Below are 18,512 nucleotides of genomic sequence, written 5' to 3'. Positions count from 1 at the left end.
TTAACGTCTTGTCATGTTGAGGGGCCCTGTGTCAAACTCTATTCTTATTATCTTTAATATTTTGTTTAATATTGTATTTCCATTTTGCATATTCTTAAACAAATTTGTCTTAATCAAGTTATCACAAACTACCATAAGAAAATCTGGAGCAAGGTAGTATTTCAGCGTAGGCTAGGAAATACTGGTTGGTTTCTGGATCTCTAGGGCCCACAGCTCAAATCCAGCCCTGCTTGGATGGACATGAAATTCACATTTAGGACTTCTCCGAACCCATAAGAGAGGTTTTTACGAGGGGCACTTGAAAGCACCATGTCTTTGAGCGTCGACAGCAGCGCTGGTCCACCGACCTGCTCGCACATCCATGATGACACTCAACAGACCCGGCAGAGGACAGTCTTTACTGTTCACATGTGTATTGTGCATGAACTGAGAAATGAGGTCTGTCCTGCGCCTCGGATTTGATTAAAAAGTCAAGAAACTGGGTTAATTATTGGAGCTTCTCTCATGCAGCGTACAGATACCAAGACTAGACAAACGGCTTTCTGCGCCATCTGTCGTGTACTGTGGGAAACAGGTGACCCATGACTATTTTAATGATCAGCTTTGACTACAAAATACTTTTATGGAAGCCCATCCCTGCCAATAAAAGAGGGAAAAAATATGAAAAGCTAGGAATATATAGCCTAGTTCTCATAGTGAGTCAAAATATAGTCCTTTTTCACTTAGGAACTTTTGACACATTATGGGGCCCTAACGCTGTATAGCATGGCACATGGGGAAGCCATCATTAATGTTATGTTACATCTGTGCTTTTTATACTAAATGTCGGCTATGAAAAAGCTCTTTATCTCATAATTTTGACTTATTAAGTTAAAACTTTGAGGTACTAACATGCAACACCGAGACACTGCAGAAGGTTTAAGTGCAACTTTTTAACATCCTGAACACCCACACAGGTGTGTACATTATTCTGGCTGATTATACCTCTGCTCAGGTTTAAGTTGGGATGAGATATACTAGGAGTTACAAGGCCCCCAAAATCTGTACAGTATGGCAAAGGAGGCGTAAACATATTACTCCCCTTTTTATTGTCTTAACACTGGTTGCCAGTGTGTTTCAGAACTGATTTTAAGATCCCACTCATTACATTTAAAGCATTTATGGCCTGACCCCAGATTATATCTCTGAGTTACTCTCTCCTTGCACGCTCAACCTGAACGCAGTCTGACATCGTCAGGCAGGAGCCTTTTGGCTGTTAACATAGCTACTTTGAGAATTTAAATCGGTTCCGAAAAACTATTTTTATCTGCTTTTTTAAATAAATAAACTTCCTAACATGTGCATTTGTATATACATATATGTGTATATACATATATGTATATGTATGCATATATATATATATATATATATATATACATATGTATATACTGTATATGTGTGTGTACATATATGTATATTAGTATTTTTCTTATGTTTTTCTTCATTTTGTCCTTGCTATTTGATTTCAATTTTTACTGTTCACTTGATTTTTTTGTATTTGTTTTTATTGTGTTATGTTTGATTTTTGTGATCACTGATTTTGATAAGTGCTATTTATATACATACATTTTATTATTATATTATAATTAATATGTCCGGAGAGTCAGGGAGACATCAGGATGTACCTGCTCACACAGATGAGGCCTAACCAGGCAAAGTAAGTGAAAACTGTAGGGCCTGTGTTAGATGACGTGTGGGGACAAGCTTTAAAGTCAGCATATAAGAGCCCTTGCCAATTTGTATTAAAATGTCCAAATTATGAAATAGCCCACTTGATCAAAATTTTGACTCGCTTTGCAGGAATGGGCTTCCATATTTTCAGGTTAGAGCTGAAAAAACTGGGCAAGACACAGAAGATCTGTAGACTGAACTCATTGTAACCCAAAGAAACAGAATGAAGCAGTGCAGGTTATTGCAGTTTTAAACCGAACTGAGCCTGAAATTACAGACTTGCATTGATTTTAAATGGAAAATGAAGGTCGTTCTTGCAGTTAAAGCTGGCCGGAGCTCTTGCCAGCTAAGGAGGACCCAATGAAAATGACAGATTGCTATTAATTACCCTGGACATTATGGGCAGTCAGTATCTAATTAGACGCATTGAGCAGGAGGAATCACAGCAATAGATATCATGCACAGGTCATTTTTATCATATGGTCAATAGGTTTCTCTAAACGCATTCACATACTTTTATACGCTGTTCTTTTACTCTTATGACTGGCTGGAATTTATTTCACTGTCACACATACTATGTCCTGCTATGCCAAATTAATAAGCCTACATTTTGACTGAAAGCTCTATGAACTTGTATCCATGTTGATAAAGCCCAGGCATTAGATCATTTAGAGTCGATCTGAATTTTTTCTTTTCTGCTGCAACCAGGCAAGTGTAATAAATATGAGTCTTTGAAATGTTTCCAGGGGGTCACCAGCGCAATGAGCTGTAGTTCACCCTGTTTCATTTATTAAAAGCTGGCACTGGCAGAAGAAGGTGGCTCATTTACATGAATTGTCCCACAGATGTACAAGATACAGGCCTATAAATGTTCAAAATGTTCATGCAGTACCACTGGTTGACCACCAGATGGCCCTCTGTTATAACAAAACATAACCTGAGAGGGGCGCAAGACATTTTCACTTTGATGCAATACCTGCAGCTATGAATGTCATTCTGTCTCATGATTTGTTGCTTGTTCATTGAAGGCTGAATCAGGTAAGATTAACTTGTCAGATATGCCTCCATGTTGGGCACACACTCTACTTTAATGCTCACTTTCCAGGCATGTGCAAAGTAGGCTACACTCACCCTCAAGTGATTTCTTGATGTTTCCTTGCTCCGCAACAAGATAAACAAGCCTAAAAGCTTCAATTAGCCCTTAAAAGGCCTATGAGCAAGCTAAAGTATATTACACACTGAGGATGATTCATAACATCCTGCATTAACTTTGTCAGTTATAATCCATCACAAGGTAATAGTCTTAAATAAATCTCATAGTAATTGAGATGAATCCCTCATTTCAATGACAAGTCTGGTTTTTAAGACCCAATTATCACTTTGAGTTCCCTGGCCCAGCGGATGTGCAGGGTTCGGGCTCTGAGAGGAGAAGAGGGGGCAGCAAGTTGGCTGTTTCAGCAGGGAGGAGAGGATGAAGAGATGGACTCGGTCCAAAGAGGGATGGATTTCTTCCTGGGCTGTACTGCATCAGAGGGCAGGTAGATTTATGACAAATGCACACAATCTTAATTTGTGCTCAGCCCGATAATGCATCTCAAGGCCAGAATAGTTCTGCTCAGTGTTTCTTAACTGGATGTTTCTTTAATTATATGTCAGAGGCCATAAAACTCAGGAGGAGATTTTCCCACAAAGCACTGTTTTATGTCTTGGTCATTACTGTAAATTACAAGCAACAAGAAAAGAGACTTATGGAAGGAAAATGAAAAAAAGTGGGTTTATTCATTTCCATACACGCTATTTTTTTTTCTCCCCCTGTTGGTACACTGATCATTTGTAAGCCTTATCAACGTGACACGGTTGTTGCTCCCTAAGAGCAAACTTCAGGGCGCTGACCAGGGAAGAGACTATTCACCTTAGCGAGCATGTGTGACTAAATGAGGCCTCCATTCATCACACAAAGGAAAGAAAAACAAACCTGTACAAATACTGAATAATACAAGAGTAGTTGTAAACATATACATATTCACAAATCCATAATCATATAATGCTTTCCCCCAATGTAGTCCAGCAATATAAGCCATTTACACACATCAGATGGCGTGTGCACACTTACAGTATGGTTATCGGACATGACAGTTATTACTAGTAATAATCATTTGAGAAATCACAAAAACTGGAGTTTCGATGACCTCGACATGAAAATACATGATGGCTATACACAAAAGCTCCTCCACCTCCGCAGCCCTTGGCACACCACAAGGTGGTTTTAGAGTCCTACAGTCTGTCCCTATCCGTCTGTTATATTGCCTTTTTTATATGATGCCACTTAATCTTTGGTGAAAATAACTGTCCATTCATGTTAGATTACATAAGAGAGCAGTTGCTACTCTTTGTTTTTTACTCTTGCATGATATTTCCTGCAAAATTTAACTGCATTGCTGTTCTTCTGAAGTGTTCTGACAAGTGATTAAACATTTAAATTACTTAAAAGCAACAAGGATTAAAACAGGCTTCCTACCCCGCTTCATCCTTGCACCCCTTTCCTCAGTCTGTGGGTGAGTCTGTCATTTCCTCACCATAAGCTTGGCACGCACACATTCATATACACACACACACACACACACACACAAACACAGTAAATCAGGCAGGTCAGTGCATCATTTGCTTTCCCTCCTCTCTTTTTTTCCTCTGTTACAAGTCTTTTTCTCCACAAGCCATTTCTGTGGCACTGAGTCCATGGATGCAGGGACAGAGAAGCCTTCGCCCTCCTCAGCTCAGCTCGAACCCGGCAGAGGACTCGATGGCGTACAACAGCTTGTTCCTCATCAGATGCTGATCACAGAACTCCGGGAGCTTGAGCAGGTTCATGCAGGTGCTGGCGGTGGGCAGGCGCTCCAGGTCGGTGCCACCGTTGTGGATGCAGAAGACCGGGTAAAGCTCCTGTGTGCATACGTAAGCTGTTAATAAGCACCTGACAAACGGGCTGTAGTCAGAGAGACTGGAACATTTTGAGGCATTTATAGACGAGACAGAAAATGATATGCGAATCAACTCATGTTGATGATCACAATGTCCAAAGCAATTCCGATTAAGCAATAAATGTCAAATTCCACATGGGGATAAATGTTAAAAGACAGACATTAAGTGTTATGGTAATACAGTAGAAGTATACATTTAGGAAATCAGGTTAGTGCTTGAAAGGTACTGAGTGGCAAACTGGCCCACAGTTTGACCCTTGGATGACACACTGGAGGAATGGTCATTTCATGTTGTCTATCTGGCATTTTTTTTAAATCAAGCCGCCTCATGATGAGGCCACCTCATCTGCAGACTGTGACACTGACCGTTCCATCACAAGCCAGGCCGACGAATAAGCTCCTCTGCCCTGATTTCATCCTGCTATTTAAAGTTAGCGTATACGGTTCAGCAGCCATACTCGCCCGATTAAATGGCTCTTCGGGGGCTTAGCTGTAACAACCTCATTTTTCTGACAATTACCGTATTAAACTATCGTTGCTTATTGAGAAAGTGCCATTACCACGGCTATCATTTTGGAAAAAAGGAGAGTTTCCATCATCTTTTTTAAATGGCTTCTCCTGACAGAGCTATTTCTCCTCTAATGAATCCTGGGCTGTTTCACGACAGCTAATTAAGGCTTAGCTGGCTCAGGCTGAGGGCCGGGTCAGGGGCCGCTCCCCCCACGAATTACCGCCTTTTCTGGCCTGGAGAAGAGACAAGGGGGCATCCACACACTGGCCAAAGTCAAATTGATTAAATGAGGAGGGAAGGCAACTCTGAAACCCCCAAGAGGAGGTACTGCAAAGGATTTTAAGGAGAGTTTTGTTCCCTCACTCTACTGCAGAACTGCAATTAGGTTTTCTTAACTAATGACAGTCATAAAGAATACTAAAACCAATCATATGATGATTACACCTTCTGGTTAGATCAAGTAAGACACATAAAAACTCTTTAATGGCCCAGAGCAACACATTCTGCTCCCCCCCCCAATCTCAAACTACCTAAGTGTCCCACAAATCAAGTCAGTGAGAAAGTGAACAACTTCCAATTAGGAAATCATTTCAGAAATAGGTTAGCAATAATTATTCAGCACTGCTGAAACAATGTTTAGAAGTAGGGGAATATAGTTTCCTTGTATGGTCATTTAACAGGAAATTGCTGCTTTCTGCCATGTCACACAGAAGGCAAACGTTCAAAAGTTCAACCTGCTACAGAGTTCTGAATGGCAATATTTGTCCAGCCAGGATCTCCGACCAAGCCCACGCATACAGGGCTGCAGAAGGAGTTTTTCAACAGAGGAAGGTCATGAACTATAAAACAACAGTGGACGTGAAGATAAGACCTCACCACAATGGCCCGGTCTTATCGCCGCCTAATTTGAAAATGATCATTTTGAGGGCTGTTATCAGTCTCAGTATTTTCATTATAAGCCAATTAAGAGGGAACACTCCCTTTAGCTGAGCTTGGAAAACCTGCCATTAATGGAGGAAACATGGTAATACACAGTCTGACTAGTACAGTAAGTATAGGGAGAAGAAAAGACTGAGCGAGGGGAAAGTTCGAGTCTGGTAAACCATCACCTTGAAGCCCAGCAGTGGAGGTCTGGAGCAGCTGGTGACAAACTTCAGCAGCTTGCGCTTTTCCTCGTCTGTGAAGCCTTCAACTACCTCCCAAAAGATCTGGATGACTGGGTGAGTGGCCGAGTACCCGCCTAAAGGAGATGACGATGGAGAAAATCATATTATCTAACCGACACTCATACATACATTACCCTCACTATATCTATTAGTCTGTGAAATGAAGGGACTTTAACTTCTGTCTATTTATTAATCATTAAAATATGTATATATACTGTTATTAAAATCTTACATGTCAATTTCTCAATTACATAAAAGGGACATTCCACAAATTTTACACATTAAAGTCTGTTTACTTGTCATGAAAAGCCTGTTAAGGTTATAAAGCCTGTGTTATACTGGAGGTGTGGGGTTTTAAGGACATGGCCATTTACCAAGCATGGTGGGTCTAACGGAGAGACACTATTGGGTTGCATTATGGGAATTGTAGGACTTAGTGTTGTTGGAGCTTGAGTCACACAAGGGACTAAAAGTCAGGATATCTCGGCCTCTGCTGCTTCGCTTTTGACCATTCTTTTGTTTTTGTTTTTTTAAATCTGTCTCTTGTGAGCCCCACAACTTTATGGAAGTGCAATAATCTCTGAAGTACCCTCATAAGGGTCTCTAAGCACCACAGGAAGATGAAACTCAAGCATAAATATTTAACATCAGCTCCTACCTGAGTAGTTTGTGAACTTTTTCAGGTCATCAAGACAAATTGGCACATGAGCCCCAGATATCAGCACCTATTAAAAAGATAGAAAAACATACATTTTAAGTTTCTGTGAGTTCTAAATATGTTGCAGGTTGATGGACTGTTTTGCTTGTCGTGCAGTGTACCTGGATCTCCTGCTGGTCAAACATGCGCAGCCACTCCAGGTTGACCACATTGGCCAGGCCCTGTCTGAAGGCCAGGCAGTGAGGCCTGATGTGCTTGTTCAGCCTGTAGTCAGCCACCAAATGGATGTAGGCTATCCGGTTTGCTGTGGTCACAGGAATGTCTTTGCCTCCCAGCTTGAGCTCAACCACCTGGGTCAAAAAGGCACAAGGCATTTACAAGTTTCCTACACAGTTTTTATCTTTTAGCATTTCACAATTTTCTGTATGTCTTAGTTCTGTTTAAATATGACATATTCTGATAGCAGCTGAGTAATATTACTGTTAGGTAGCCATACTGCATACTTCATTATGCATATCACTGCAGCGGCCTTGGGTGCCAGATGACCAAACAAACAATGTAAATGCCAGATGGATTTCATTCAATCACAAAAAGGTAATTAAAATGTTTTCCAATAGGACTCTGATTAAAGGTATGGCTCAATGTGAGTGTGTGGTTAAGTGCATTTCAGTGTTTCTAAATATAGCACATCCAATGAACATCTGGTCCAATACAATTTGGCCTCAAGTTCTCTTTTCATTAGCTATAGAGCAGTTAGCACTTGATAGGATGTGCTCATCTCTGTTCATAAAGCTGGGTGTATGATGACATCATAGCAGCTACAGGGGGACAAAATATTATGTTCTTTTTCCAAAGCAGCTTTCCTGCATTTGGCATCTGTGATCTTGTGTTTTGTCAACTGTGATTTAGTAACTTTAGTAACAAATTCACTTTTAATGACCTGTTTCTTTTATTTTGACCACCTCCTATAAATCCCAATACAAAAGGGGGACATCTGCAATCACCATCAACCAATAAAAAAAGATCAGTAGGACCAAAACCTTTAGCCTTTTTTGTAGTCCAACAAAGTTTTGGGAGTTTTAATCCAGTATGCAGATACTCATTACCACAACTACCTTTCTATACATTTCTGCAAGGTGGAAAGTTTTTGACATATGCCAAACAGGTGGGCACACGTAGATTGTCACAAAAACTGACTGAGAGACACTTAACAGGATATTTGTTTAACAACAGTACAAACTACAGTCAAAAATGACAATAGACATGAATCAGCACCTCTCTGATGCAGCCATAACAAAAACTGATTGATAAGCTTCACAAAGGTATTCAGTGCAGTGATATTGAATTAGATTGTATTATAAAGTAAGGTGTTCCTCTTATTTCGTCCATACTCTGAATTCTGCGTACAGCATGTGGTTTACTGACAGAATCATTTTCTGCTTTTTTTTTCTCCCCCACTGTGGATTCTGATTATGTGCTAATGTAAGAGAATTACTGTCCTTATCTTGCTTGCTTTGGCTATCTCACGAGGGCAAATGCAGGGCAGACTGCTCCCGGGTGTGTGCCTAATCTTTCACAAATTGTTTTCCCTATCGTGTTTGCGATGCCCTGTTTGCGACCAGGAGGACTACATTGTAACTCGACCATTTCAGGTGTTGTTTGAGAAGAGCTAATAAGACGCGTTAAGGCCCTGAGCAAACAGGGGCTCCGGGTAGAGTGCAGGTCTGGGCCCAGGTGACTCAAGAGTGGTGGTAGTAGGTTGTCTCCGCAGCCTTGAGCTTTGGAGGGGACGTGCTTAAGAGCAGCGAGTTGCTTCTGTCAGGCGTGTTCTGAGATAATTTCTGGGGGAAAGGCAGGTGGAACGGTCAACAGAGCTGCTGTGTTCCCTGCGCTGCAGCAGAGCTTAGGGCGACAGTGGCGACGTGCTTTATCTCTCTCAGAGCTGAAAAGTGGTACATCATGAGGGAAATGAATTATTAACGCCACAAAGAGGAACCAAACCGGAGGAAGGAAATACGGCTGAATGAGAGGTACTGACCAAGGTAGAAATAGAGATGGAATAAAAAAAGAACATGTGAATCATTTATTCGACTCCGTCCCACCCCGTCCCCAACCCCAGTCACCTGAGCCTCTCCCAGATCGTTGTTGACTATGGTGAAGTTGAGGCCCAGCTCCTCCACGTCACCCTCATAGCTCTTGAGGAAGAGAAGGTTGCGGTACATCTCCGGGTCCAACGATGCCAGGTGGTGGATGTCCACATCTGCACTGGTTCCCAAAAGTTTGGACAGGAAGAAACTGGCAAAGGGCAACTCCACCAGCATGTTCTCATACAGCGCCTGCAGAAAACATTGGCTGTTAAGTGGAGGACAACTGCGGGACAAGGACAGAGTTTCTTGTAAATTCCCCCACAAACATCAGTCAATCAGTACAAATGAGAAAATAGCTCTGAGCATTAAACACAGCAATTGTTTATTAGGGTGTTATTGGGTGTCACTGAATAAAACATGATTAGATAACAGAGATAACTAAATGGACTGCTATATGTACTATTACTAAGTACATATCCAAAAATCTGATTACAACATACATTACACAACATTAAATGTGCCTACTACTCTTATATCAAAAAATCAAGTGATAAGATCTGGTCACATCAGAGTGACTGAGAGCAAAACACAGAACACACAATCTATCTAAAACACACAGGCTTCTGTTTCACCCGCCTCAAACTTTATAAATGCCAATTCTCACCTTGACCTTAAATGCCATTAAGAACCACAGCCGGGCAGGTGACTCATAAAACCCAAAGCTAATGTACTGAAATAGTCCGAAAAAGAGCCCGTTGGAGGCATTAAAATATACAGGTCTTTATAAATGATAGCACTAAAAACCCTGACCGCATCAGCTAAATGGATTATAAATCTAGAGGATTTCCATAATGCATGCATCTTAAACACACACGCACACATAAATCACAGCTATTTTCTAAACACAGGTTAATTGCGCAACTTCAAACATTGTCTATTTTTTATGCAAAACAATCCACTTAGTATTTCTCTCGTGGCCGGTGCTCGTTTCAGACCATATGCGCCGCATGGCCCCTTGAAACCTATCAATAACACTTATGCCGGGAAGAGGCAGCAATAAGTATATGGAAAAAACCTGTAGCCTTATTTTTTCAATGCCACTTACTTTATTTATGAGTGTTTATTGCCAGAAATTGTGCCAAAATGACTTGGGCTGGAAAGAATTAATTATTATGGCCCGGGCCTTTTAATATGAGTGAGTGCAGTGGCAACGCAATTAAAGCAGATCGCAGCACCATCAGGTGGAATAAATGCCAGCAACATTGCAGGTGCATTCTGTTAGCTGCCAAATACATTCCTTAATTTACAACATTAAGAATCAATAAAATTATAATGCCTTTCAAACGCATCTCTATCAATCAGGGGTGCCAACCTCACACACCTCTAAAGGGAACTATCAGTCGCTGGCGATAAGTGAGAGGAGACTGTCCAGTCTGCTGGGTAAGGCAGGAGGATGAGGAGGATGAAACTTTCCTCACCCACAGTTTACAGAGTGGAGAGGCCACTGCTGATGAAGGTGGAGGTTTTGTACTAATGAGAGACGAATGAGGCACAAAGAGAACCTCCTGCAGGCCATATTACATAATGAGAAATGTGATTTTGACAAAACCATGTCAGCAAACACTGCGATCAAGATTAAATTAACTTTTTAGTTTGAAGTCTGGAAGGATAGAACCACAAAAGTAACCTGTTTTCACATTTCACCATTTGTGGCTTAAATCTTTCAGCTTGTCAGCTGGGTGGACAAGTGAGGAAGAGGGATGATGACCGGCATCTATTCTGATGTTCAATCCCATTTCAGTGAGTACCCTAGACAAGCCACTCCTGCCTGTAATACATCACCTCCACAACAATGGCACGCCTCGGACATTAATTAACAATATTAATCTCCTGTGTCCTTTGAGCCGCAATGTGCACTGTGCACACTGCAGCAGTGGTGATGCAATCCCAATCTATATAAACGGTTTCCTTTTATCTAGGCAATAACGGCACTAAACAAATATCAATACACCTCTCAAATGGCCACTCAAACGTCCATTTTTATGGAGAAAGAGGAACTTAAGGTAGGGTTAATTGAAAGTCAAATTCAAATTAATTTCCCCCCGCCTAATTGCCTGAACCATTAGCTATTGAGAGCACAATATCAAGGGAGTGGAGGTGGAAAGCTTGTAGCTGCTGATTGATCATTTCTCACTTGCAAAGAATACAGAGAGGAAGAGGAAGAAGAAGAGCAGGAGGAGGAGTTATGACGCTCTGATAAGTGGACCAGACCATCTCGGGCCGAGCAAGAGAGAAGAGACCTGGATGTTCCTGACTGTAAAACAGATCAAAACGCTATTACCACATGCTTTGAACGCTTATTTATGTCCCTGTCTGTGTGGGCTCGCTGATTTAGTGCCAGCCAAATGCAATCACTACACAAACAAGAGGTAGGAATCATCGGCTAATGGAAGCCCTAATTGAGAGGCGACCGCTTGTCATGAGGTAATTCTTCTCCGGGTTGAGATAGCAGCCCCCCCCACAAGGAAGGCATCTTGATAAACAATCACTACCAAATGCATTAAGGATGATTTAGAAATATTAGGTTCTAATAAAAAGTGCCATCAGAGGAAGGAAGGGACAGAAAAACAATGCCGTCAACAGATTATTCACAGGGCTAATTAACAAAACTAAAGCTTGCATGAGTGCCAGGTTCAAGTTCTAACCCCAACCTAAAATCTTTTTCAGAAACAAATGAAGGCAATTTCTCTAAACATTGTCAGTTCCTAGAACAAACACCAAAACAACCTCTAAATTTACATACACAGCGAGGGCAGACTTGACTCTGAATGCCATTGATCTTATTTGACGTATTGACCATTAAATCAAAGCTGTGACTAAATCTTACAATCAACTTGATGCTTTTACCAACAGCTTTAATATCTTCAGACATTCCTACTGGTTTTAGGGATTTTAAAGGAATATCTAACATCATCATCACCTTTCCGAGGATCCTGCCTAGAAAGTAGTAGTGCCTCGTAAAGGAGTCTCCGACCAGCATCTCTGCAGCAGGGCTGGGATACAGCAGGCCCTCGTTGGTCGTCTTGAAGAAGCCCTGGTTGGGATTGAAGCCCGACTTGAGGAGCTCATTGAGGAACTCGCGAAAGATGCCGCCACCGTCGATGCCCGCCTCGTCCAGACCGTGAGCATTCAGCAGATGGACTCTAATCCTTTTCTTCAGGTCTGGCTCTAACATAAGGACACAGAGCATGAGGAAGAATTTATGAAGGTACAAAAAGAAAAGAGAGACAAACAAAACATTGTCCAATAAAGTTAATGGTCACAATAAACTCTGACTTTATCTTCACTCTGATAAATGTGACCAACAGCCGAACCGAGACTTCAGTGATTTCCATTCTTTACTTTAAATTCATTTTACACCCATTTCCAGCGGGGGAATCGAGTCAAACAGGCCGACAGGGTCTTCAATTTCAATAGTTGATGTTTACCTTTGCTGTCTGTAATGGTTTTAATCCCACCTCCATCCACACATGGCATAGGCTTGCACACAACATAGATCAGATCATATTACTTTTTATCAATAAATCAGATCCACTTTACGCTTTAAAAGGTACTCACTTAAATGGGTGTCGTCTCTGACATGATATTATTTAGGCAAAGTCAGAAACGACATGTGTTTAATGGAAAACACATTAGAAGCAATGTAAAATTGTAAAATTAGAAGCAATCAAAAAGACATTTTGTCTCACGTTATTTCTATATATTTTAACTACAGTTTAACCTACGTATGTTGCCCTTTTTAAGGTAGGTTGAATCTCCTGTAAATTCCTTTGAAATATACAGTATATAAATATAAACTCAGGTTTTATCGACAGACTCCTAATTTCTAATACTTTATTTATTGATGATCTGGAAAAACTATTTGCAAGTTACGGCTGTAGTATAGTATAACTGTTTTTTGCATCCAGTATTTAACTTGTGAGTCACATAGGTTCTTCCCATGTATATGCAATCATACAATTGATCCCATCTGACACATTCTTTACCAACTTTTCATATTATATAAAGTCATTAAGTTTTTCAATGAAATCTGGCCAATTACTGGGATTTTTTTTTCATTTGCAATTTGTTTTAATGTAGTAACAAAAGAATTCTGACAGTGTCATGAATACACTACAGATAGTGATTTGTGGGTGGTAGTTTTAACAGCATGTTTTAATTTTTTTAACTTTATTTTTTATTTAACCAAGATATCCACTTGAGTTTGAGAATCTATCTTACGAGTGAGATTTGGCCCAGACAGCAGCTCATAAACAGTTGTACATAAACCAACAATTAAATGGGGGGGGAAAAAAACGATTAAAACATACAATAAAATAATGAGTTAAAGCACATGACGTATTCCTAACAGACAAGACGACACAAACAAGTGTAAGGCAAAGGAAGCAGTGAGATTGCAGCCTGTAAAAAACAAAATGAGTCAAACAACTTTGCTACTGTGTCTTTTACAAAAGATTTAAACTTAGTCTCAGTTTTTAGGCCTTTTTGACACAAGTAATGGAGATTTGGATATAAGTGGTCCAATACAATGACTTCTAACATTGCTTTTTCCAAATCAGTCAAGGTTAAATTTGTGAGTAATTCTGTGGAACATTTTACCAGTCTATGTAGAACATCTACATCATTTGGTATTATCTGCAAGTGTCTATTTTCCCGTTTGATCTCCCTTTATTTTTCACTAACACTGCCTCAATGGTATCCAGTTGATTGGTTCAATTATACTGTATTTTAATTTTTAACCCCATTGTATTAACTTCTTCAGAGAGAGTTCATATATAACATCTCACCTTCGTCTCCATTACATATTCTTTACGACTTGGGCTAGCTCTATTTGCAGATTACCAACAAGTAAACTTTTCAATTAATGACCAGATTATTCCTGTAAATAGAGAAAATGGATAAAAAATGTCCAAATACAATTACAATACCTTTTAAATCTAGTGTATGATTTTGTTTTTCTCAACATTTTGCAAGAAAGCACTTTCTTGACCTGCAGAATATTCAAATCAAATTCTATAAAAGGTCATCTTTCAGAATAATTAATGTACAGTGATAAATCAAGCCAGCTATAACTTATAGACACATAAATGATATAGATCATGTCTTCAGCCCAGGTCGCCTACTACTCTTTTTAATCAGATTGCCCCCACTGAAGTGCCCTTTCAAATTCAAAAACAAAAGAGGTGACTTAAAATAATTGATTCTGCTTTTATGTGATCCATTATAAAAATCAGAACCACAATTATGCTTTACCGAAATTCAATACTCTGCACAAGGAGAGAGCTAACCTTCATCTTTAATCTCATCATCTTAATATTGAGATTTTATAGAGTATAACAAGAGTTTCAGTAACAGTGTCAACATTTACTACACCATGCTACCTCTCCTCTTGTACTTGTCAATCCTGAAAATAAGTGCAAGAAATAACTCTAGTAGTGATGCAAGTACCATTTTCTGGAGAGAGTTTATCGTAGGCATCTTCATAGATGTAGTTGCGTCTTATGGTGACATTGATGCCATCAGGGAATGGCCCGTCCCCCTGCACGTCCCGTTTGTCAGCATAGATTAACCTCTGGAAGATCTACAAGACAGATGTAAACCCAGTGACAGGGTCAGTGACAAATCCTTTCAGTTGTAAAATGTTTCATCCTGCGTATAGATTCTGCTATATATTATTCATCTTTTGTCTTTAATCATATTTTTTGGCAGATTATGCCTTTTTTGGTAGATCAGAGCAAAAATAGACAGAAAAAAAGCTATAAATAGCACTGTTGACCAAATAAACATAAAACAAACTATGTCTGTCTAGAAGCAAGGCACCACTAAGCAATGAGAAGTAAAATCAAAGCAGATGTCTGAGGCAGAATTCAGGCAGAAAAACAAAATCACAGGGGACATTATCTGTAAACTCTAGCAGCTGGTATTAAAATACTATGGTAACATGACAGATGTGCCCACACACCTGACTAGACATCAGTTGAATGTTTGCCCAACATCCTGTGGTTAATCCTGACAGAATTGATCATTGTTACGCCAATGGCCTCCCTAATCTATAAATAGTACACTTAATGATACTTCAAAATGAAATACTTGAAAATAAAACTGTTACTGAACTGTACTTGACAATACCGAGGCTTTTTTAAAGAATGGAACAATTGTGCAGCACCATTATGGTCTACTGTAGCACTTTTCCACTTCCAAAATAGGATGTTAAATGTATAAAAACTTAGTATATACAGAATGTTGATAGTACACTTGTAATTGATAGCACACTCATTCTGACGGCAACAACTGAATTCTTTGGAGAGCCCTGCAATACTCAGTCCTAATACAGCACACAAAATGTTTTTTTGTGGCTGTGTGTGGGACAACAGTGCACTACCTTGACTCGCTCCTCGAAGGGAACGACAAAAGGGAGCTCTGTGAGGATGGCCAGATGTCTCTCTTCAGACACAGACAGCTGTGGAGGCTCTAAACCAACTGCACAAAGAAAGACAAAATTCAACACGTTATAACGTTCATTCTTCTCTCCTCGTGTTTACAACCCAAATATGTTGTGGCCAAAATGATAAGGTTTTTTTTGCTAGATATCAAACTTAAATATAACTTTCATGTTTTATGTTATCTTTTAACAATTATCTGAGGATTTATTATTGCACAAATTATAAAAACGATCATAATGTATTCTACAATACGTAATTTACTTTCTCTAGGGCAAAACATTTGGTCCTCATGGAGATCCTAAAAGACTTGCAGATGATCTTTTTTTTTTTTTTACTGTGAATTCAAGTGGAGTAAAAATCAAACTGTCTGCACAACTGTAAAAAGTAAAGCTGCAAGCATCTCAAACTTATCAAAATCAGCACACAGAATCTTTGTCTAATAATCGAATGATCTAAAAATAATATAATCTAATAAATATTTTGATTGTGGTAATTATTCTTCCAAAACACACAAAATGTAGACATTCCTATCTTATAATAGTTCTAAAAAAATGTTAATTTAAAATAAAAATTAAATGTTTTTCTACTACTACTACTGGTCTTTCATCATAATTAAGTGACATTTTTAGCTTTGTAGGAAGATTCTTTTGTCTTCTCCTCTACAGGGGTTCAAAGGTAAGGGTTAACTACAGGTGGACGGTACTGAATGTGACAGGGATTGCTCAGGGAAACTTTAGCTGGTGGAATACTTCCCAACATCAGGTGTCCTCTGCATCTAACAGTACCATTACCTTCCTCACTGCTAAGCTCTGTAAGTAAGACCTAGTCCACTGTTTACAGGCCAGCCATTAAAGACATTTCCATCCTACACCCTTTTAATTACCCCAACTGTGAGCTGCCCGTCCACCCGCCGGGCTTCATCCATTAAGCTGATGTTTGTTTTGTATTAAACTCAGGGTTTAGACTGTTTAGCCCACAAAAAAAATTGCCACAATAGCTAAACCGCTCTTCACCCTCCTCGCTTTGCGTCTACCGCAGCTCAATTATTCTGCTCAATTAGTCAATCTGATCTGCATTTTCCCATCAGGTTTCCATCTTTGAGGAGAAATATGGCCTCGGAGTGGTCAATACGTTGCTCATTCATCAGCCACAGGCCTGTCCATTTAAGGAAATGAGAAAAGGCCAGACAAACACATGGACCAGATGTGGCTGAGTTCATCAGGTACTTTTACACTAATTGAATTTATCCCATACAGCCTCTGAGTGGGATTAGGTAGATCATACACACATTGTTATCAGCTTGTTTTCACACCATACTTCACAGAAACCTGGGATGGCTCAAAGTGAGCCAGATGAAACCCTGCCTGCGTCAGTGTATTTTCCTCTGAGTGCCTAATTGAGTCAATGAAGAGAAAATGTGGTAATATATCTTTGTTAAATCGGGGAAGCTTAATGACTTTTCTGAGGGGTTTTTTCTCTGTCCCTGTGAAGTGCTGTGAAAGAAATCTTTACATTATGAGGCATTTAAAGCTAAAAAAGTACATGAGCACTTGTTTAGGGAGAATCATTTTCTAGTCCTACACCGAAGGACAGTTAAATTTGCACCCTAACTCCTTCCCTCCATCTACTATAGGTAGAAACTAGGGAGATGACTCCCAGCTCCTCTTATGGGAAATAATATCAATGCACAGCTCCATAGAATATGAAAAGAAAACACAGAGAAGGTGACTTTGGGCAGCAATTAGGATGATTTCCTGGGCTATGTATCAAGCTGACACAAGCATTACTGTATTCAAAATTTTCATTCATTGCCAACGGTGTAGCTCTATGCTGTGAACCAGTACGGCATTTTGGATAACAGTCTTGCAGTCGAGTTCGAGCTGATCACAAATATTTCATAGACTAAGATGTAGATAATTGCCCTCTACTTTTTTTAAAGGGCAGAATACATGCCAAAAGGATTAGGATTTGTGTTAATTTTTTGCACACTGAACACAAAAATATTTCTTTTCAAATAATATTGGGCTACTCAAAGACCTGCATTCTCATAAGTTAATATAGTTTTTTCAGATACTAATTTTTGGATCAAAGTGTTTTTTTTTAACAAAAAAAAAAAAATTAAAAAAAATTAACAGATAGATTACACTACCATCAAGTGTTGACTGAAGTGGCCCAATGCGTCCCATCCTTCGCGTTCTCCACACGTGTCTTGCAGACGGGACATACAACTGGGTGACCTGGAGAGAAAAGAGGCAGGTAATGAAAAAGAGACTTCTTTCAAATAACCCCTAAAAACTTACTTTCATAAACTTTTCCACTTGTCCACAATTGTAGCTTTAGGATCTGTGCTTACTTGTACTGCTGTATTATTTATTTTTCTTGCTTGTTTATTTATATTGTTTGGGGTTATTTTAAAGTATCTAGATTGTTCTGTTCTCGTTTTAATCTCTGTGAATCACTTTGTAACTTAAAAAATAAAAAGGTGCTATAAAGATTGCAAATAATTACTATTTTATTAAATGCTAATCAAGCACGCATACAAAATGGTGTGCGGATGTCTAACCTGCAGAAAAGACCTCCTCCCTCCGCTCCAGATTATCAGGTGTTTTATTCACAGGCATTTCATATCACATAAGGCTAAAATCAGACATAATATCACATCCAACAATGAACAAATACAAAATCTAAACAGCTGTGATGACCAATCAAGTACCTTATCTGCTCGGATGTTGACCTCCGCAGAGAGCCAGTGACCTGCTGGACAGAAGGGTCGTCTGATGTCGCGAGCTTTCACCATCTTCACCAAGTTAGTGATGACCTGGGAAGTAGATCAAACACACAGACATGCTCATCCATACATTAACATCTCTAATTACAAAACCCACTTCATTGTAAGATA

The 18,512-nt window shown here is 39.6% G+C and overlaps 1 protein-coding gene across 3 annotated transcripts in view; it reads right to left on the bottom strand.

The window, feature by feature from the left end:
- Positions 1-3,470: 3,470 nt before the first annotated feature.
- The window catches only part of ube3c (ubiquitin protein ligase E3C), a 28,489-nt gene continuing 13,447 nt past the window's right edge, over positions 3,471-18,512 (bottom strand). For all 3 annotated transcript variants that reach the window (XM_044176855.1, XM_044176854.1, XM_044176856.1), the window contains exons 15-24: positions 18,327-18,431; positions 17,763-17,850; positions 15,553-15,650; positions 14,619-14,751; positions 12,091-12,338; positions 9,147-9,359; positions 7,185-7,373; positions 7,024-7,090; positions 6,309-6,439; positions 3,471-4,650 (exon numbers count right to left, since the gene is read on the bottom strand). In XM_044176855.1, the coding sequence (XP_044032790.1) occupies positions 4,480-4,650; positions 6,309-6,439; positions 7,024-7,090; positions 7,185-7,373; positions 9,147-9,359; positions 12,091-12,338; positions 14,619-14,751; positions 15,553-15,650; positions 17,763-17,850; positions 18,327-18,431 (1,443 nt within the window). In that variant the 3' untranslated portion in view covers positions 3,471-4,479. The remainder of the gene's footprint in view (positions 4,651-6,308; positions 6,440-7,023; positions 7,091-7,184; positions 7,374-9,146; positions 9,360-12,090; positions 12,339-14,618; positions 14,752-15,552; positions 15,651-17,762; positions 17,851-18,326; positions 18,432-18,512) is intronic.

The sequence above is a fragment of the Siniperca chuatsi genome, linkage group LG19 (genome assembly GCF_020085105.1).
Source record: "Siniperca chuatsi isolate FFG_IHB_CAS linkage group LG19, ASM2008510v1, whole genome shotgun sequence".
NCBI classification, from domain to species: domain Eukaryota; kingdom Metazoa; phylum Chordata; class Actinopteri; order Centrarchiformes; family Sinipercidae; genus Siniperca; species Siniperca chuatsi.
The sequence above is the reverse complement of the archived record's forward strand: the minus strand, read 5'-3'. Positions and strand labels throughout refer to the sequence as shown.